The 21,486-nt window shown below is 46.0% G+C and overlaps 1 protein-coding gene across 2 annotated transcripts in view; it reads right to left on the minus strand.

The window, feature by feature from the left end:
* LOC8039200 (tuberin) overlaps positions 1-21,486 on the minus strand; it is a 167,598-nt gene that overhangs the window by 51,765 nt on the left and 94,347 nt on the right. Inside the window, exons 23-27 of one of the 2 annotated variants that reach the window (XM_029982219.4) lie at positions 17,478-17,580; positions 16,946-17,061; positions 13,123-13,215; positions 5,615-5,790; positions 510-717 (exon numbers count right to left, since the gene is read on the minus strand). In XM_029982219.4, the coding sequence (XP_029838079.2) occupies positions 510-717; positions 5,615-5,790; positions 13,123-13,215; positions 16,946-17,061; positions 17,478-17,580 (696 nt within the window). Of the gene's footprint in view, positions 1-509; positions 718-5,614; positions 5,791-13,122; positions 13,279-16,945; positions 17,062-17,477; positions 17,581-21,486 lie in introns of both variants that reach the window. The other variant, XM_029982218.4, reaches the window with a different exon arrangement.

Below are 21,486 nucleotides of genomic sequence, written 5' to 3' on the forward strand. Positions count from 1 at the left end.
TGTAAAAGGCACAGGGCAAAAGATTATCAACGCGGGGTCCAGTAAGATTTCGAGCCAGAAGGACGTTGTGCAAGGCCGCCTTCGAGACCAACCAGCAGCTCCGAAACCAGGCCGCTTCGGCGGTGCTGCGGTCGCCACGACGCACGCAGGGATGCGGTACTTTGCGCGACTGGTTTCTGCGCACGTACGGTGCCTGCGTACCTGGTGCAGGCAGCCGCAGGCTCGTTTATGAGTCTGCGGCTGCTCTTCCGACGGTTGACGCATGGGACGCCAAATAGATACACCAGTCAAAGATGCATTCCAAGTGCAGAAGCGAGACCATGGTGCCTGAAACGCGCGTCTCCAACTGGGGCCCTAATCCACACGGCGGGGCGATGCCTGCTGCGATTGGTCGGCTGTGTGGAACTGGCCAATTGCAGCAAGCGGTGATGTCCCGGTCTCTTGGTCCCACCATGTAGATTAGGGCCCCTGGTCTGTTTATGAGGTTCAGGCACCGTAGTGAGACTCACCCCCCCATGCCGGCCCGCTTGTCCGGGAACACCTGCCGAAGGCTGAGGTCATCCTTGGTGCCGGAGAGCATGCGCGACGCAAACGCTCCGGCCCCCGAGAGGGAGCTCCGTCCGTCCGCCTCCGACTGGTGGCGCCGCCGGTTCTGGCCCTGCTGCTCTTCCGACGGGAAACCGGCCAGTGGCACTTCCGACGCCGGCCGGAGTCCTTCTGCATAAAGTTAAAGAGGGAGAGAGAGAAAAAGAGACTGAGAGGGGGCAGAGACGGCACCTAAGCATGGGGCGTCCACTCTGACCTTACGAGTAAGGTTCTGTGTTTTTGGTAAATACCGATAAACCTCGGAAACTGACCCCTGAGAGAAAAAACGGAAAAAGTCCTTGAACAAAAAAAATAAAAAGCCTCGCGGGAAGAGAACTTTTATCTATGGCTCTGTTTTGTGCTGACTGGGAATAAAGCCCACACACAACTGTCTGCAAGACTGCATTTTTCTTCGCAACCGCATACCTTATCTCGATTTCTTGCGTTATCACTATTGGGACACTTTCCATGTGGTATTTGGGTAGCATGCACATTCTTTGGTGGTTGGGGAATTGCGTGTGTAAGTCACATTGCCACGCGCGTCGCTGAGCGAGGGCGTACGTGGCCGAATGGTTACCCTGCTTGGCTGTCGCGTGGAGGATCTGGGTTCGATTCCAGCGAGCAGAATATTCTTTTATTTATTCTTTCTACTTGGTGTTCTTGCAAATTTGAGAACTTTCTTGTCTGATAGAGTTATGGATGTTCTACGCGTTGAACGTTCTAGGCCGAATGTTCCAGAAACCCACGCGGTTACAAAAGGTGCTCCCCGTGGCAAGCCGGAGTCAGTTTCGCCCTAGCGCTCAATCTCGCTGTTTCGTCGACATGGACGCCTACGACGCTAACCTCCTTCTCTTTTGTTTTGGGCAGTAATTCGCCCCCTTAAACGTTCAGTTTATTCAGTTATTAGCCGCCTCATCACTTGTCACTCGTGACAACATTTCCTATGACGCGAGTCCGGATAAGTGGCAATTGTTTTTTCAACGGCGACGATTGACATTGAAAAATGAAGAATCTGCGGGAAAAGATAAACGCTTAAAAAAACGCCCCTGAATTCGAAGACAGACTAAACGCCAAAAACATGTAACCCTACTCACAAGGTTTTTCGATGTTGATGCAACGATACATCGTGACCCCTAGTGCCCGTACCTGAATTACCGAACAGGACTTCCTCATACAAAAAAAACTGGCTCTCTTTGGCATGCCCAAATTCAAAATTCAAACTTGGGGATTTATGTGCCAAACCAACGACGGGCATCCGGCACGCCCTAGCGGAGGACTGAGGATCAATTTCGACCACCTGGGGATCCTTTGACGTGCAACCGAAAGCGCGGTTACACGGCGCCTTCTCCGCAATAAGTTTCCATCAAGATCGCGGGCGCCTTGGCCGGGACTCGAACCCGCCACCTGGGGGTCCGTAGGCTGGCACTCCCGCCTCGGAGCCACCGAGGCAGCTTCTATGGCATGCCCAATGACATTCTAAATGTACTGCAGTCTCATTAAACATTTTCCACCATATAGCCGCCGAGTGAGAACGACGAGGCGTTCTCACCTCTGGCACATGCTCATTGCCTTTTGCCGTGCTTAGGCTGCGCTGGAGGCTCACGAGATTTCCAAGCATCAGTGAAGGAGGAAAGCCTGCGCTCAAAGCTGGCCCTTATAAATGCTACGCATTTACAAAGGTGTGGTAAGCTCGTAATGGATATCTGAGACAATGATACACCATACCGAAAAACTCGCGTTGCTTTGTAGAGAGGAGCAAAGAAAGAACAGGCTCGGAAACAAAGGGAGAAAAAAAGTACAAACTTGACATTCGTGTTTAGACGGCGCAAGGTCGGACTGCCTTTGAGGTGTGGCGCAGTACCGGCCTCAAGGGGAGGCACTCACTTGATCGAATGACGTTTTAGCGAACGCCGACGTTTCATCGAACGACACTTTAGCGAATAGTCGGACGCCGCGAAGCGGCGTTTTCAGGTGGGCCAAGTGAGTTCATATTTTTGTAATGAGTTGCCGTAGACTGTCGCCGCGAAGCGGCGTAAAGCGCAGCGCGACGGATGGGTTAACGCGTGCCCCCGTTATTCGCTAAAACGACCATTCGCTCAAATGTCGCCGTTCGCTAAAATGTCATTCGCTCTTGTGATATGGACCCGGCCTCAAGAGTGGGCAAGCTAGGCGTTCGAACAGGGCGTCCCCATTAAGGGGGGTGTTACAGTACCTCCCCTCCCCCCTCCTGAATTTTTTTTTAGCTTTTTCATTTACCATAAAATCCCGAGAGATGCCCCACAAAGGTAACCCACCCCTATTTTTGGCTTGATTTGCTATTTTCTTTTAACCGCCGAAACATAGCCCACTCCTAGTAATCTTAGTGCTCGGATCATTGATGATCTTGGCGTAAATGCCCCTAGTTAGCTATGGCGGGATATAAGGGAACATTGCTGACTGGGAAGTACAGTCATCTTTGCTTCATTACCCCTCGCCATGATCACAAGTTTGACAGAGACACGCAATCTAAAAATAGCAATTTCTGTTTCAACTTTTTTTGATTGCACATCGAAAGTTAGCCCACTCCTTATATTCACCCAATTCTCTCTCGATTGCTGGTGGGCTATCTTGGGATGTTACAGTATTTGTTCTGCAGTGCCAGACACGCTATATGCTCAATCGCCGTTTGTCTTTGGGACCCAGTTCTTGCCTGACAAGATGCTAGTCGTGTTGGGCCACTACTCATGCTTACTAATTACTAACAATGTGTCGGGAATTTCAGTATTTTTTTATTTTTTCGTGTTTTAAGGGGGGACACTACCCCAGAGGGTCAACTTTTGAGCTTATGGCTTCATATGAATGAAATTTACAGTATGTACTGGCAGTTACAAGGCAGAATGCAGTGCGAAGTTTCATCTGTGAACATGAATTGTAAAATAAGTTATAGTCGTTTTTATCAGAAACATACAGACTTTGTTTAGGAAAACTATCGTTAGGAAACTAATGTAATACTCAGCATTTTTCTACTCTAGATCCGCGGCAGAATGCCTGGAGAGCGCAACTGTGGAAACAAAATTTCCAAAAAGTAATTTATTTTATGCTAACATCGCAGTGGAAAATCAAATAATTTTTTTTTGCCTTTTATGTCGTCAACAAAACCTTAACATCCTTTCATAAAAGACATCCACAAGATAAAAAAAAACAATTTCACAGTAGCATTGCCCATAATATTCCAGTTAGGAAAAACAATGAGCGAGTCTTTTCTCTTGTTTCATTAACAAACGATAGTTTTGCTAAAGTGAAATTTATGGCAAAAAGTAAAATGGAGAAAAATGCGTTCAAACAGCTCCAACCCCTACCTTTTCTTTAACTTCGGGGGACCGAAAATAATTTATAAACAAATTAACTACGCAGTGTAAACTAATGAAACATTCTAGAAATACTCTAGATGTTGGTGGATGTAAATATAACATTTTTCGAACTCAACTGTTTTTACAGAAATTGATTTTTCTGGGTAGCGCCCCCCCCCCCTTAAAGGGCAACTCCGCTCAATTCCGAAAAATTTAGGCTTACATGTGATTCAAATTCACAAAGCGCTACTAAACAACGCTACGTCTTCGGACTCGCGAAATGTGGAATATTATTTGTGTAATCCCAATTTAAACATCAGCTGATACCGAAACCGAAATTTCGGTTGCGTCAGACAACATTGGTCTCGGGTCGTCAGAGTCATGGCACGTCACGCCGAACCACGTGGTCTTGTGACGTTCGGGAGGGAGCGAGAAACAGGACACGCGACGCTCGGGCAGGTCTTTTTTTTTTCGTTTTTTTTATTGGACGCGGGCAGGTCGCTTCGCATGGCGTGGACGGTGATGGCCCGGGGGAGAGGGGGAAGGGGAGAAGACGAAAGAGGAGAAGGGGAGCGGAGACACAGACCGATAAGCGCGCAGGGCAGCGCAAACTATCGCATCAGTGTTACGGTGATCAACATCGGGAGGAGAAACTCATGACGTCATCGTTCAATTTCGCTCTGAGAAGTAAAAACAAACAAAACGTGAGGATGACGTACACATGCCTCTGACGTAGTGGCTCAATGTCGGCTGCTCTAACTCCGTGGCATTGACTGCGCTGGTGATTGCGGCTCGCGCCGCACGCTAGAGTTTGCAGATTTCAGCGACTTGGCATGCTTGAAGGTTTGCTGGCCAGTTTATTAAATATATAAACGGAATTAGATCGTAATATTTGGCATGGGGTCTTCCTATATGATACTGAAGAGGGCTACATAGTTTTCTAAATATCAAAAATGAAGCGGAGTTGCCCTTTAAGAAGCACACCTGGTCTTTTGCCTTATTCGTTGATGCAAGTTAGGGATAAGTCAAAATAGTTGTAAGTGGCTTTTTTCTTTTGTGGTGACCACTATGGCGAATTTGCTTTTTGCGCAGGGTCACTCGAGCGCGTCTCGAATTTGGCTTTTTGGTTTGTTCACATTGATGTGTTTACGTCCACAACTCATGGAGGTCCGTCAACAATAGGTAGTTTGGGGGATTTTGTGAATTATTGTAATCCTGGCCGCTGTCGTGGGGTTCACTCGATGTCAAGTGACCCTCGCGCAGGCTTTATATTTGTTCAAGGAGGAAGGTGGTAGCTTTTCGAGTTTGCTCGAAAGGTCATCGTGTACGTCATTCTTCTACCTTGCTCGTCCGCAAGGTTGAGGTGGAGGTTACAAAAAGGTTGAATTTTGGTGGGATCGTCACAATGCGAGTAGCTGTGTGGCTGGCCCTAGGCTCATCCGTGCCAGCTGTCTTAGCGAGTTCGCCTCCTTTTCGTTTCGAGGGCTGAAGCCCTAGTTTTACGCTTCGGCGTTGCCGTGACGCCACCAGGATTGGCGCTGGCGACAGCACGAAGCTCCCACGACGTCACTGGGCGGAAACCGAGAGACGGCATTCTCGGCCACAGTAAAGAAACCGGTCAGAGAGTTTTGTTTTAAGCATCACATAGTACGACAAGCTCGGCCGCCGATCCGCCCATCGCACGCGCGGAAGGGGCGCACCTTGGCAGGGGTCCGGTTGGTCTTGGGCGTCCCTGCAGAAGCAGTAGCAGCGCTCGCACATGCCCAGCCGGTAAGCGCGGCCCCCGCAGCCACTCGTTGTGATGGTCACCATCTTGTGGCCCAACAGCCAGGTCATGGAGCGACCCTGCTTCAGCATGAACTCGGACGTCGCCGACCTGCGTGTGCGTGAAGGCGTTGGCCGACGTCTGCCGCGGCTTTTCAAGGAGCGACTCGCCACTCCTCTCCCCCCAACTTTCTCGATTTTAAAGGAGCCACGATACGATTTTCCAACCTGGGCCGCCGGCGCGTCGTAGCGTGGTCTCCGGGGAGCTCGGGCCGAATTCCGATAGTAGATGACTTGCAACGAAATTGGTTTTATGCATTAAAATACTCATACTTTTTGTAGAAGCTTGTTTTTGATGGCGTATTGCTCACTGGGCTTCGGTCGATAAAAATGACCGGTTATAGATGGCGAGACATGCTAGCAATTTCACGGCAATAGGAATACACGCGCATAATTTCTTTCGGGGGCAACATACTCGGGTCACCACCACCTCCATAAAATTTTATCCATGAAAATAGTTAACGGCGCGGAGATTCAAAATGTTACCACTATTATTTTTCTTTTAAGGCACATTCTGGGTTATATTTTGACTAAAACGTTGAATCTATCGCTGTAGGATATGTAATACAGTAATGATTGTTTGAGAACGCCATCTTACGGTGCCCCCTGGTGTCTGCTCCAAGGTGCAGAAAGAGGGGAGTGTCACGACCTTTGATTAGATTTTTAAAAAGGAAATCAGCCACCCTTCGGCGTAACTTCGAATTTTTTAGAATGCTTAGGGCACATAGATTGAGTTATCACTATGGACAATCTCACAATCCACTTGCGTGCACCTTTAATAGGCACATCCGAGCCAGTAAACCATATTACAAGTCACAATAACTTTTTTTATTAAGTTATATTTAGCCATTTCCTCAGTGGCTATTTTGAATTTAGAAATAAATAAAGAGCATGCCGGAAGAAGCAAAACCTGGGCATACCAAAAATGTGCTTGGGTAGTTTGAGTAGCTCATAAAGCTGCCAAAGCTTCCTTTAAAACAGCCTTAAAGAACCCATAATGGATATTTTTCTACTTTGACTAAGCTGCACAAAGTCGAAAACTATCGTGATCCCTCTGAAAGGACCTCGATATTATAAAGTTTTTACTTTGATTGGACTTCTTAAGCAGGCAATCATTCTATAGTCAGGTCTTAAAGGGATAATAAAACATTTTAGATGCGGAGCGTCTCTTGCTCGGGTCTATGTCTCGCGGCGTCGTAGTCCGCACTCACACTACGTATGCGTAACTCTCCTCCTTCCCTCTCTCCAACAGCTGTGCGTTACTCTCTCCGCTCTCTCTCTCTACCAGCTGCGTGCACTTCGCGTGCGTTCGCTTTTACTCACACCGCGCCCGCTTGCTCAACTCCTCCTCTAGTTTCTTCTCCTTCAAGTTTGAATATAAGCAGCGGTTGCGCGCTGCGCGCGTTTAAGGGGAGGGAGTGTCCGAGTGGGGTAACACATCTCAGCTCGGAGCGTGGAGCGAAAGCTTGCGCTGGGAACCTCCTGGGTTCGAGTCCCCGCCGCCCCCGCCCGTTTCGATATGGATGAGTATCGTACTGGTACGCGTTCGTGTGATCACTACTGCGTGATGCACGTTAAAAATCCCAGGTAAGTGGTTGTACTGCACTGGCTAAATTTCTCATCTACAGCTAAGAGACCGATTACACGTTGAGGCGCATCTCCATCAAGGCTGTATAAACATAAAGAGCAAACTAATTTCTGCGCGCGTTCAGTTCACCGCTGTTGACTCCACTCCGTTCTTCCGATGAAGTGTGATGGAACGATGCTCCGCATCACCCCATGGTTCCCCTCGGGAAGATGGTGTAATTTTTTTGTTTCCTTGTAAAGAGCCTCGCTGAAGTGGAAGCAGAACGGTATCCATTACAACTACTAATCAAATTACTTGTAATCAAATATTTTTGGGGGTAATTTTGTAATAATTTGATTGCATTTTCTAGGATGTAGATGCGAGAGTTTTCTGATTAGTTTTACAAGTACAGTGGAATCCCGTTAATTCAAGCCCTCTTAATTCAAACTCACAGATAATTCAAACTAACACGCAGGTCCCGTCCTACTATGTGTTTCTAGGAGAAAAAACTCCCAGTAATTAAAACTTTGCATTATTCAAACATACCTAGTATTAGTCAGACATAGAGGTAGCCCTGGAGCTAGGAGGCAAAAAGGGACAGACAGACACCCCCTCGGGTTCAAATTAACGAGATTCCACTGTACTAAAATTACTTGTAGCCATTACTATCTTTTCAACCCCTTCTTCATTGTGCCTTTTGTTTTTACAAGTTTCCTGTCAATGAATCCTCGAACCGAGTCTCCGACAGGCAGATTGACGAGATAAGCAGTTTCTAGTTTGGCGATTCTAATCCAATAATGGAGAGCACAAAAGGCCCTTTTTCAGATCAGAAAAAAAGAAAATCAGTCATTTTAAAAATCTAAGTAATCAGAAAAGTAACAGTTACTTTTTCAAGTAATGGTCAATTACTTTTTTTTAAAGAAATCTAATTGAATGCTTTTTTAACCTAGAGTAATTGTAATGAATTACTGTTTTGAGCAATGTGTACAAGACTGAATAGAAGTGTGTTTCATGGTGCCTCAGAGGAGGCTTAACGAGACCATAAAACTATTTGCCTACATTGAATAATCTGCTCAAAGCAAAAAATTATTTCCCAGACCATGAAATGCTTATCCCGCTTTTGCTAGTTCCTTTCAAGGGACACAGACAGAGTATTTATACTTGCCAAGGTTTTTATTTGCACATGACGTATGAGAGCGCAACTACCCAGGACACAATTGGTGGCTCGAAGTTAGTTTTCTTTCGACCCGGAAGCCGCCGATTAAAAACTGGCTGGTTTGAGTTACGCTCACTCTCTCCTCCGTGGTCACGTGCCGTTTTCTATGGTTTAGACACCACCACCAAAGATAATCGAAGTCATGGGTCATCGAAGGCACGCACTCAATACTAAAAAGAAAAAAAGTGATACCCATTTTTTGTGGCTTCTAAAAATGTGCAAATATGTTGATTGAAAACAACAAAAGTTGCACATCCACGTGACTTCCAGTATCTTTATCCTCCTCTATATCTCTTGTTCCTCCTCAGTCCACTTTCTGTTCCGGTTTCAAGCAGCAGCGTTTTCTTTAAAAGGGGCCCTGACACCCCTTCAAAAAATACTTTTTAAATTTCTTGTTAGGCGATTCAGTAAAAGTGTCAGAAGACTACCCAATCAGTATTTTGCCACAGAGTCACGTATCATTTTAATAAAGACAAAAGCGCAACTGCTCGAAACCAAAACATGTGTACGGAGAGACTCGGAGGAGAGAGTTGCCGGAAGTCACGTGGCTATCGCTCTCTACCCAGTTTTTTTTCCATTCCTCCGCTTGTCGGGCGTGTGAAGCGGACAACGACAATAAGAACGTTGCTTGAACCCTTTGTAGTGTGATTGTTTCGTACATGTATCCCCCCCCTTGCCGTTCTGTGTTTGAAGATTGATTGCTCGGTACCACGAACCAGTTCCGAAGTAGCACTTCCACGTCTGTTGTAACGTTAGACCGCCGAGCGCTGGCATCGCGCCGTCCATCCGTCGCCATATTGAGAATGACATGTACCTCTACTTTCTGCGATCTGTGCAACAATTTTTTTTTAATCACCATATTTGCAACCTTTTGGAAGCCGCAAAAAAATGGGGTTCACATTCTTTTCTATTTTTAATATTGAATGTGTGCCTTAGATGACCCACAACTTTGAATAAATTTAGTATGCATCGGTTTGAACAGCACGTGACCGTGGAAAAAGTCAGTGCGCTTGAAACCGGCCAATTCACGACCGGCGATGTTCGGCCGGAAAGAATATGAATTTCAGGTTGCAATCTCATAGGTCATGTTCAAATCAAAACATTGGAAAGCATACCTTCGTACCCTGTCCCTTTAAAGCATTGACGGTCGTCGCCGTACTTGTACGGTGACGATTACACATTTAAAAGTACCCGCCTAAACACGAAACAGTGTGCACTGCAAGAGGTGTTACTATTTATGTCTTTGGCAAACCACAAACATTATATTTGCACAGTGTTTCGCTTTGCTGGGGCTATTTATGGTTTTGAAATTAGACACTCCACACATGTGATACGTGCAAGAATGTCACTTTGCGTGTGGGCTGCTCTGGCGGTAGTGGCAATCGAAGCGCCGGTTTTTGCGATTCGAACTTAACGCTTCTCAACCGAATTTAGAGGATGAGTGCTTATCACCCGATGAAGAAGCTCTGCCAGGTACCCACTGTTTGGAATCTGAAACCGCCAGAATATGGCAAAAGCAGATGCACCAAAATAAAAGTGAAAGGAAAAGATATGACACCTTTCCACCTTCAATAATAACATGAAGCATTCTTTGGCTAGCTGTTCAGCATTTCGTGAAGCCCACATAAAAGTCAAGCCCGGAAAAAAGCGTGGCCGTGCAGGTTGACACTGATTGGTTGATGGATGGGAGAGGAGGGGTGAGGTGCTCGACACTGATTGATTAAGAGGGAGGTCATGTGACCGAAGGGGTAGGCAAGGAGGAGCTCGACCACCTGTGCGCACCGAGGGAGAGGAGCATGAGAATGTAGAAGGGAAGGCTCTGGGAAGTTGCCAGGTTTATCAGTCCGATTAACGGTTGTACCGCTTCATTCTAGGAACAACTATCAAGCGTACACTTGGTACGCATTAAACTTTCTGATGAAGAGAACTGGGAACCTAGGCGTCTGGAGACTCAAAGTATCGCTAAACGTTTGTGATGCTAGAACATTTCGCATGTGCAACACAAGCACCTAGCAATTTGCCTTAAATTTTTTTAATTCCATACTTGTAATTTTAAACCTGAACAGCTTGCAAGCACTCCATGTGCTCCAGCTAGATAATTCACGGTGTCTAGCAAATTAAATATTTTGAAATTCCCTGACTTTTCCAGGTCTTCCCTGACAATTTCAGGTGAAATTCCCTGACCATTGTAGAGGTGGTTAAATATATAAGGCCATTACAACACAAGGCATTGAGCACTGAGCACTGTGAGAATCATTTTGCACGGGCTTAATCCAACTTGCATATTCCGAAATATTCGGGGTCCGTCCAGTACGGATGAAATGAGAACTTTCTTGCTGCCAGCATCGTCAGTAAAGAGGCCACTTTCGGAGACACGTTGAGAGCACAACGCTCCACTACACACGTCAATAACCGAATGGCAGCATGGCCACCAGATGCACACTTTCGGATACTTTCGTTGTAAAGCTTGGGTTGGGGTGTGCGGCTTTTCCCATTTGTTAGTCAACCTAGCAGCTCTAACTGGATCTAGCCTAGTGCCGTGCTCTCAATCTAATCCAATCCAAGGCTTGGGCTGGATTTGTCGGCTCTTCTCTTTGCATCGGGTCGCACACTTTCCATCCGGTGAACAGAGCCCGTGCTCCACTCTAGGCAGAATTTATTGCCTATTTTTCTGCCCCCAAGTCCTCAAGTCTTTGCTCAGGGCACTCGATGGCATTTCCGGCTAATTTTCTCTGACTGGGCTCACTTTTTGACAATATCCCTCACAATTCCTAGATTTTTACCGTTAATTAAAATTTCCCTGACAATTCCCGGTTTTCCCGGTCGGTGACACCCTGATAATTAAAAAAGAAAGAAAACCTACGCATTGATTTCCTCTTTCTAGTATCCCTTCACTCATTATGAGAGCGGCTTGGCTTGGCTTTACTTAGCCTGACTGCTTGGCGGCAAAAGAAAATTGGCTTGGCAGCTAGCTAAATTGGACTCAATTCGAGACTTGCGGAGCCGAAAATTGAAAATGCGTTGGTTACGTGAGGGAAAAAGAAAGTCCAAATATTGTTGCCCGTTGTGGGGGGTGCGTTCATTATGCGAGTAAATACGGTTGTTTCTTGTTGTTGAAACCGTTGGCTCCATGCTATTCCTCCGGGTCGGGTACGCAGCAAGGCAAACCGACCACAAACATTAATTAAATTAAATTGGGAGCCCTTAATTTTTGGCCAAAGTAGGATAAGCATTTCATGATCGCTTTAAGATACAGGTCTTCAAAAGCCAAGAAATGTGCATCTTACTTTAGCTAATTCCTTAGAGCACCAAAAAATGCTTCACATGCGTGTTTGTTTAAAAATAGCAAAAAAATCAACAGCAGCCTTACAGCCATTGTCTGTCAACCTAAGTTGATTATCTAGACAATTTGCAAGCCCCAAATTGAATATCCATTGAAGCCACTTTTTTTTCATGATCCCTTTTCTAGAACCTGGCCAGGTAACAAAAATGAAACTACTAAAGAAGCTGAAGGAAAAAAAAAAGAGAAAAAATAGTAAAATCATAATTTAGAAAAAAAACATTGCGCGAATACGGACAGCACGCTGGAACGGTCCTGAAACAACGAGGGCATTCCCTTTCTTTACTGTCTTTTGTTAAGGGGACACAACCCCTAGGAGGGTCAATTTTTGAACCCTTGGCTTAAAATGAATGAAATTTACAGGGTATGCTGGTGGTCATGCTAGAGGGTGCATAACAAAATGCTAGGTCTGTCGGTTAAGTGGGAAGGAAATTGGGGCAGCTTTTATCAGGAACATGCCTACATTGTTTAGTTAATCTATCGTCGAAAAACTATCACAATATTCAAGATTCTTATTTGCTAGATGTGTAGCAGAATGCCTCAGAGGTGTGGCTATGGAAAGCTTTTTGTAAGAAGTCCTTTATTTCTACCAATTTTCTCTTCTGCAAAATTGGTCAACTTTTTGTTCTTCTGTGTCTTCGACAAAATGCCAACATTTTTTATAAAAGACATCCGTAAAGTGACAAAAAAATTCCATCGCCGCACTCCTTATTAAATTTCAGTCAGGAAGAGTGAAGAACAAGCTTTCCCTGTATTTCCATTACCAAACGATAGATTGACTAAAATGGAATTTATACAAAAAAGTGGAACGGAGAAAATTGCGTTCAAAGTGCTCCAAACCCTACCTTTTCTTCAGCTTCGGTGGACAGAAAAAAAAATTTAAAGAAAAAATTAACTATGCAGCGTAAACTAGTGAAAATTTCTGGGAATACTCTCTAGATGTTATTGAATGTAAATATGTAATTTTTCAAAATCAACGTTTTTTGCAGAAATTTTTTTTTCTGGGTAGTGCCCCCCCTTAAGTGTTTTAGGAACCGCAAAAGAATGAATGACGAAATAATGGAGCACGAAGAGGGTGGGACCCCTAAAAGAAAGGGGAAGCGAGTTTTATTTTCTGTTCTACGGCTGTGGCTGTTGTAGGGACTTCCCAGCTGCCTTCGCGATGTTGGCGTGGTGCAGGGCAGAAAACTGTTTCATCGAGGGACCACTTTTAGGGACCCATTCCAAGCAAAGCAGTTAGACACGGAGCCGAGCCACTCACCTGTGCGGCTGCGAGGAGCAGGTGCCGAAGCAGTACTGAGACATGAGGTCGACGAAGGTCTCGAGCAGCTCCTCCTGTAGCTTCACCATGTCGCTAGAAGAGCCAGAGCCGCTGGCGTAAGAGACGCTCGCCACAGAGTGGCGCACCTCGCTTCGGCTGCGTCGGGGGGAGGGGGAGAAGGGAGAGGGAGGGGGGGAACCACGAAGCAGGCCATGCAGGGGCGCAAGCCAACCGAATGAAAAGAGAGGTGGATTCGGAGAGGGGGAGACGTTTCGGATACGGGGAAGGTGTGTTTTGGGGAAAGGAAGAAGTTTTGGGGATAAGGGTATGGTGAAGGAAATACATTATGGGGATAGAATGATGGGAAAGAAGGCAAAGATTTTGGGGAAGGGAGACAACAAGGAAGGGGAGAAGTTTTGGGGATAGGTTGATGGCACGGGGGAGAAGTTTCGGGGATATAACGATGGAGAAAGATGTGAAGGTTTTGAAAAAGGAAACCAATGGGGATAGGTTTCAGATATGGGGAACATATCGTTTTCAGGAAGAGAGGATGGCGAAGGAAAGAAGTGTTGGAGATAGAATGATGGGAAAGAATGCGAGCTTTGCAAAAGGGAGACAAAGGGGAAGGGGAGAATTTTGGAGGATGTGTTTTGGAAGCAAATGTGGTGAGAATGGGGATTTTAGGAAAACGAAACATTTGGAAAGAGTTTTTGGCAGAAACAGGCACAGAGGAAAGGAAGTTTTTGGTTACAGGAAGGTGAAGGTTTTGGGAAGAAGTATTTGGCACAGTATTTTCATGAGGGTATTGGGGAAAAAATTAAGGGTAAGGTGGATTTGCGTAATAAATCGTTTGAAAAATAAATATTTTTACCAAAGAGGATTTTGGGGATAAATAAATGCAAAGAAGGAGAGATTATAGTAAAAATATTTTGGGCAAAGCGGGTATTCAGTAAATAAATTATTTGGAGAAACAGGGTGTTGAAGGTGTATCAAAGGTTTCGAAGAAGGAGATTTTGAGCAAAAAATATTTTTACAACAAAAGTTTTCCATGCAAAGTGGAATTTTCAGAGAGGAGGATGTTAGTGCAGAAGGTTATTTCAGGAAGGGAGTAGCAGAACAAAGGACAATATTTTGGGGTGGAAGGACGTTTGAGGAAAGGTGCGGGCAGGTGAGGGTTTCGGTGGAAGGGAAGAGGGAAGAGAAAAAAGGGAGAAAAAAACGCAGGCACCTACCACTCAGAACCAAGGAGGGAAGAGGCAGACACACAGGCAGACACACAGGCCACGGAGAGACAGCCACGCATTGACTGCCCTGCGTTAGTCGGGCCTTGGTGCAGCTACCAGCGTACTCCGACGCGCCGCCTTCATGTCGTCTGGGAATCTTAATACAGTCGCCGACCGATCTTTCGGACTCGGAGGGGACCCCGAAATTGTCCAAATAATCAAGCGGTCCGAAAAATCTATCTCAGCCCCCAAAATATCAAATTTCTTCGCATATTTCGCTGTGTATTGGCCACTTTCCACTTGTTTGATGTAAATTTTAAGTCCTTGTGCAAATTCCGCTTTATATGGTTCACTTTTCCTTGTTTGTTGATCTGTTCAATCACGGTGCTGTGCTTTGTTGGTGCCTTGATTGGCACAAACAGCAAAGTTGAAGTTGGCACCATTTGGCACTATTTGGAGCCAACGTTTACTCCACCAAACTCGCTTCAGTACTAAGCCTATAAAAAAAAAAACCTTTGTTCACAAAGACCACAAAAACGGCAGACGGCCACTCTTCTCGCGGTTGCGCTTGAAAAACACGGACCACGAGAAGAACTGGAAGAACCATAAGATGGTGGCTCTGTTGGCTATAGCGGAACCGGAAAACCCGACTATAGCCTCAATTCAGGTTGCTTATTGCGTAGGACGTAATATCGAGGCTACAGGGCAAAATCAAAACAACCAAAATTGCGGCGACTAAGCTCGCGGCGCTATCACGGCGGCTGTTTTGTGGTTGTAAATTGAGGGAATCAAGCAAATTATGTTTGAAATATAGAGTAATAAGCTGTGTGGCATCTCAAAAATTCTGTCAATGTTATACACCCACTTTATAGGGTAAGTGACGGTTTGGCAGAAACGTCCGAATAATCGGATGTGTCCAATAAATCAGCGTCCAAAAAATCGGTCAGCGACTGTATATTTCTTTTGTATATTTGTTACTTGTATTTTCCTTTTTTTCTTTTTTGACACAGTCGGTACAGACGGGCAAGTGAATCTGCATGGGCACGGTGTTTTCTTTGTTGCGGGCACCTACAGTTTCGTGTCGCTGACAAGTTTTTGGCTCAAAGTTGCTGGATAGATGACGATAGTGTATTAAATACCGTGGCAATTGCCGCAGAGCACGTATTCGTGCTTTGCCCTAATGTTCATCATTCTGTCGAGTATTCAACTGCGGCTGAATATTTGCGAAGTGCCCCATAGTGAAATCTCGAATCGAATACGAATCAAATATTTAAAGTATTCTACTGATATTCGGAATTTAGAATATTCGTGCACCCCTACTAAAATGTTTCCTTTTTACATCTAAGGCTTGTTAGGGAACTGCTATTAATTCACCATTGTAAAGTGGTGGACATAGGAGGCATTTCGGTAAGTTTGATAAACGTCGGAACTGTGCTGCACCAAGCTTGCCCCGAAAAAGAAAAAAAGAAAGAAGTATATGCAATTTGTTAGCGCATTTGAGTAAAAAGGAACTGAATGTTCAAAATGCAGTTATCACATTCCCACATTATACGTCCAGCAACTGCAGTAAATTAGAATTTTGCTTTGAGTAGAGTTCAAGTAACATGCCACTGTGTTAAAACACACATTTTTTCACACGAGGCAAGTTAAAATTTCTTTTTTTCAGAGCTTAAAAGCTCCAGTGACATGCCATTATTAAAACGTGCACTTGAACACGCAAGGTGAGTTTGAAAAGAAAAAAAGTCATAGCAATGCTCAAAAGAATTCGTCACACACACCAAATAAAAGGGGAGTTAGCAAGGTTTGGGACGTGCGTGTGAATAAAAGAGGCGCCGAAGACTCGCAACAAAACACAACACATCGATAAAGTCTGCACAAAAGTTTTCTAGCTCAATTTCAAAACCAGTTAGGGTGCCACCTGAGCCGAAGTAAACGAGTTTTCACCAAAATGGGCTTTGGAACCCCAAGAGATTCCCTAGACTATCCCTATGAGCTCCCCAGGGGTTCTCCAGCATCTTTTCAGAGTTTTGCAGAGTCCCTAAAATCCCTAGGTCATTCAAACTTCTGAACACCTATACAATGTTTTCCATATCAATGCTATTTCAGCACAGCTGAGCCATCCAGTGATGCAGTGCTATGTAACAGCATCTATTATGGTTAGCACAGTTTGTAATCCTCCCAATTATTTCACTGCAGGAATGTTGAGAGGGGGATCGGTTTCCCCAGCTATCATTCAATCTATCCTGTGCTGCTTGAAAACAAAGTTTTCAACAACATACATATTTTCGCAAACGAAAGGAGCTATCAGGCTCAACATAAAAGTAGAGGCATCACTCATCCACATTTAGAATTGTATCGCTACAACTTGCTTACTAGCGTGCACCATTTTGTGTACCTACCAAAAATGAACTGATGCGCCACTTGAGGGCATACGTGAAGCCGTTTTTATACCCGAGAACTAATAACAAGGATGTTCGATCTGTGAAGTTCCACCGTATGCCCCCCTACCAGTTTTACAGAAAGCAATGCGAGAAAAACAAACATGGAATTTGTGCGACAGAGCAACGGCTCGTAATGCGCCGGACGGAACCCAGCGTTACCTGCGCGACGCGGCCGCCACCGCCATGGGTTCGTTGAGGCTACTGCTTCTCTTCCGCTGCGTTGTGTCTTCCATGCCGCCGTCTTCCACATGGAGTTCCAAGTTGTTCTTGAGGTTCTAAGCACAGACGACGAGCCACACTTAGCGAGGCAACGCGGTAGATCGACTACGAAGCAATCTTTGTGGGGAAAAGTACAGAGAAGCTGCTTTTCCACACGGTGCACAGAGAATTAATCGACACGCTCGACTAAAGCCACTAAGCAAGGTACTTACGCTCGTTCCATGTTCATAAGTTTCCTAGGAACACGAGAGATCGCAAGAACTCGCTCGTAAGGAAATGCAGGTGCGCGAATGGGACTTTAGTCCCGGTGTTCGAAGCCCTTCCCATATGGGCTTTTGATCTATCGGCTCTTCTCCCAACCTTCCCGAGCCTAATTAAATAAAACCAAAAAATGTAACAGTTCCAAGCTCCAGTGCAGTCTTCAGAGTCTGACTGCTCGTCGGAGTGGACACCCAAGTCGATGCATGTTTACCTTGATGACGTAAGGCACGAGGTCCTTCCGAAAGGTAATTCTGCACTTGAGGAACCACATGGCAATCACGTGATGAGCCAGCGCCACCACAAAGCGGTTGAACCTGCAAACAACACGCACGTTTGCAAAGAAAACGAAATAGAGATGTCGGTCTTGCGCACAGAAAAGTCAAGCACGATGCGGCACGCGAGATGCAAACCCTAATTATCTCAGCTTTCGACATTTGCGTTTGGTGTCCTATCCCGCCCGTGCATCAAAAGAGGTCCTGGAGTGGTGACGAATGACGTCGCAAAAGACGGAGTGCAACGATGCCCGGTGTCGCGGTTTCAACGGTTGGGCGTAAAAGTTCTTAAAAAAAACTGCAAGAGAATGCAAGTGTTGCCAATGTCGCGGCGTCCCTAATCCTTACTGCCTAAGTTTTCGAGGACTGTCAGGCTAGAAAGCAACCTGCAACATAACACATACCTGCCACATGCACCGCCACCACTGTAATGCCCCCAAGATTGCGGTCGGCGACAAATACGATGCTTTTACGACGTTGTTGGACGAAAATCGAGGAACCACTTTTTCTGACGTGGTAACCACACCGGTCGTATATACCTTTCAGGCACCGTAGTATTACGGTCGAACCCGGTTATAGCAAAGTCGACAGGAGTCGACGATATGTTTGCCACACCCTCCTTGCATTACATCTGAACATTGGAAATCAAAATGTTTTTCTTACGCACATGGTACACAAGTTCAAGTAGCACGTGCAATAGCTAGGGTTCCAAGCTTTCGGATAAATCGGACAAAATCTGAAAACTGCTCACCGGCAAGAATAATGTGGGTTTGGAATTATCCGAAAAACTTGTAATTTTAAAGACTGAAAGTTGCGAAAACACGACCAATTTTAGCATTAAAACCTAAACCGAACAAAAATAATAGGGCCAAGACGACACAAAATCTGAAACACAGCTGGGTTTATTTGCGAGGTGCTTATTAGTGGGTTTAATATTTAAATGTCTACTTAGATTATGTCACGCCAAGGTACACAGTATTCAAATCATTCGCAGAAGATGGTGTCCGATCGAACCCACGATCGTGCGCAAGAGTGAGTTTCGTCTCCTTTTTTCTCGTTCGGTCCAGAGGGCTGGGGGGTGCTAATGGTGGACCCTCGAGCGGACATGACACATCTTCCCCCTATGAGGAGTTGCTGTACCTTACAAGTGGGCATCTCGTTCATGTCGATTTACGCAACGCAGGTTTTTCAGATGACGGGTCGTTACTCTCTTGTTCATAGTTCCACTTTCGAATCTGGATTGAGTGCCGGCGAACTGTCCCTTCACCACACTCTACCAGCCATGAGCGTTGGTTGAACTTCGTTACTAAAGCGCCCAGAATCCATTCGGTCGGATCGTGGCTTGTTCAACCACCTGCAACTGGCGGTTTCTCCGTAACTTCTCCGTTGCTACTGGTGCTGCTTTTGTGGGTATAATACGATCCAGAAGAGACAGTAATTCTCTTCCAAACATTGCTTTCGCCGGGGTGATGTTAGTCGTCCGGTGAACTGTGCGGTGCTGACGGAATAAGAATCGCGACAGTCGGAGATTCGCCGATCCAGATGGCTCTCATGCCGGCACCTTCTCGAGTTCGCCCACGTATCGTTCCGCCTGCTTGTCAGTACAGGACGGTGCGGGGCAGACATTACGTGCCAAATGCCGAATTACATTGTTCTCGTACAATGCTCCAATCTCGGCAGAGACGAAAGCTGTTCCGTTATCTAACACCATTTTGTATGGAATACCAAACATCTCAAAAAGGAATCGTGAATCGCCGACTAAGGGCAGCTACTCGACGTGCCTCCATCCATTAGTTAAAGGCATCTACCACCAGTAAGAAAGTATGTCCTTCCATGGGACCCCCAAATCCGCGTGCAGAGTGTGCCACGGCGTTAACGGTCGGGGCCACGACGGAATCAGGGCTATTGCCGGGTTCCTCCGTGTACGCTGGCATGGATCGCAAGATGAAACAGTTGTCTGAATGTCTTCATCTGAGCCTGGCCACCGCAAGTAGCTTCGAGCGCAACTCTTCGTAGCTACAACTCCTTGATGTCCAGCGGCATGCTTCCATGCAGCTGTAGGTATGACGACCCTTGTTTCCCGCGTGATGCAACCCCGATGAATGGCCAGTTCCGTGGCTCTTCTGCGGCATGGTTTGAAGTCCTCACCTTTCAGCTACTGCACCGCATCTTCTTATATTGCTGTGTAGAGCTTTGAGAGTATGACATCCTCCAGTGTAATTTTCGCTATAACTTCTGCTGTTAGGGGTGGTTGCGACGAGGCGCCCGACATTGGGATGTCGCCGGAACATAGGGTTCTTCGGTCGGTGTTCTGGCGCAACATCCCAGCCCGGTACTCAAGGTGGTCGTCGTGCGCTGCAAGCTTCGCACACCGGCGTGTTGTGTGGGGGAAAAGCATCCGAGGTGTCCGTCCTTTTTTTGCACCAATACTGACGCACCAATACCGACGGAGCCAAAGTGTTGTGTAGGCTCCACGATCCTTTGCTCCTGAAGTCGGTCAAACTCTGCTTCAGCTTTAGGATGGAGGGCAAACAAAACAGGTCGTGCCACAAGGAAGTTGAACTTTGCGTTCCCTGTCAACTCCAGGTGTACGAGTGCTCCAGCATGGCACGAGATGTCTTCGAAAAAGACTGACTCAAAATCCCGTGGGAACTGCATTATGTCTGAGCCTCCTCTCATCTGGTGAATGCCACTCATCTTGATGCTCAGCATTCTAGACCAGTTGCGTCCAAGCGAGCTGCATCCAAACTCTGGAACCACAAGTGAGGAAGCTGGTACGTTTTGTCTTTGTGGCGAACAGCAATACATAGCCGTCCACACGGGCAGAAAAGAAGAAAAACAAAAGACACGCCGCCACAAAGTTTTGATGAAACTCAGCCAGACAGACTGACCTCCGACTTAGACACCGTACCAATGGCAGACACCTGCCGCCAAGCCACCCCACATGATAATCCCCGTCAAGGCGATGTGAACAGAGCAAAAAACAGCACTCCACCCCTTTTAGACCACCCACCCCTCAAAAGAACAGCAAAAACTCACAAGAGAAAAACGTTTTCATGCATACCTTCAGAACTATAGACGGTTGACTTACACAGTTTCTATGGCCCATAATACTTAAGGTTTTCTTTAAAGGACACATGCAAAGGAAAAAAACATTTTTTTTAAACGGCTTAGATGGAAAAAGGACGCCATAAAACGATTTTACAACGAAGAAAAAAAAATTTTAGAGCTATATTTACGGCGCAAAACGAATTTGTAGTTGGCGCCCGCGGGCACCGCGGAAAAGTGGTCCGTATTTATCACGTGACTGGTCTTTATTTATCACGTGGTGCTTGCGTTCTTTCGGAAGCTTCCTATGGCCTCTAAAAGTAACTTATTCATCTTTGTTTGATGTATAACAAAAAACTAAGATGAATAAGTAACTTTTAGAGCCCAAAGGAAACTCCTGAAAAAGCGCAAGCAGACGTGATAGACCTGTGCGCCGGTCAGACGACGGCGGCGGCGCCCCGAAGCAGACGGACTTGTGTGGCGGCGGCGGCGACGGCGGCGTGGAGAAACGCGTTGAAGCGGCGTTCGCACAACGCTCAGCGTGCGGCAGCGACGCAGCGCGGCGGCGCGCGGGCCTACCACGTGACCAGCGGCAGCTCCCGCGAGCGCCAACTACAAATTCGTATAGCGCCGTAAATATATCTCTAAAAATTTTTTTTCTTTGTTGTAAAATCGTTTTATGACATCCTTTTTCCATCTAAGCTGTCTAAAAAAAAAATGTTTTTTTCCTTTGCATGTGTCCTTTAAAGGGACACTGAGGCTGTATTTATGCTTTTTAGCCACAAAAAATGGTTCATATTTTTTTTATATTTTTAATATTGAGTGTGTGCTTTCAATGGCCCACGACTTTGATTAAATTTGGTGGTTCTGTCTAAACCTTAGAAAACGGCCCGTGACCAC

The sequence above is a fragment of the Ixodes scapularis genome, unplaced genomic scaffold (assembly GCF_016920785.2).
Source record: "Ixodes scapularis isolate PalLabHiFi unplaced genomic scaffold, ASM1692078v2 PGA_scaffold13__105_contigs__length_92229423, whole genome shotgun sequence".
NCBI lineage: Eukaryota > Metazoa > Arthropoda > Arachnida > Ixodida > Ixodidae > Ixodes > Ixodes scapularis.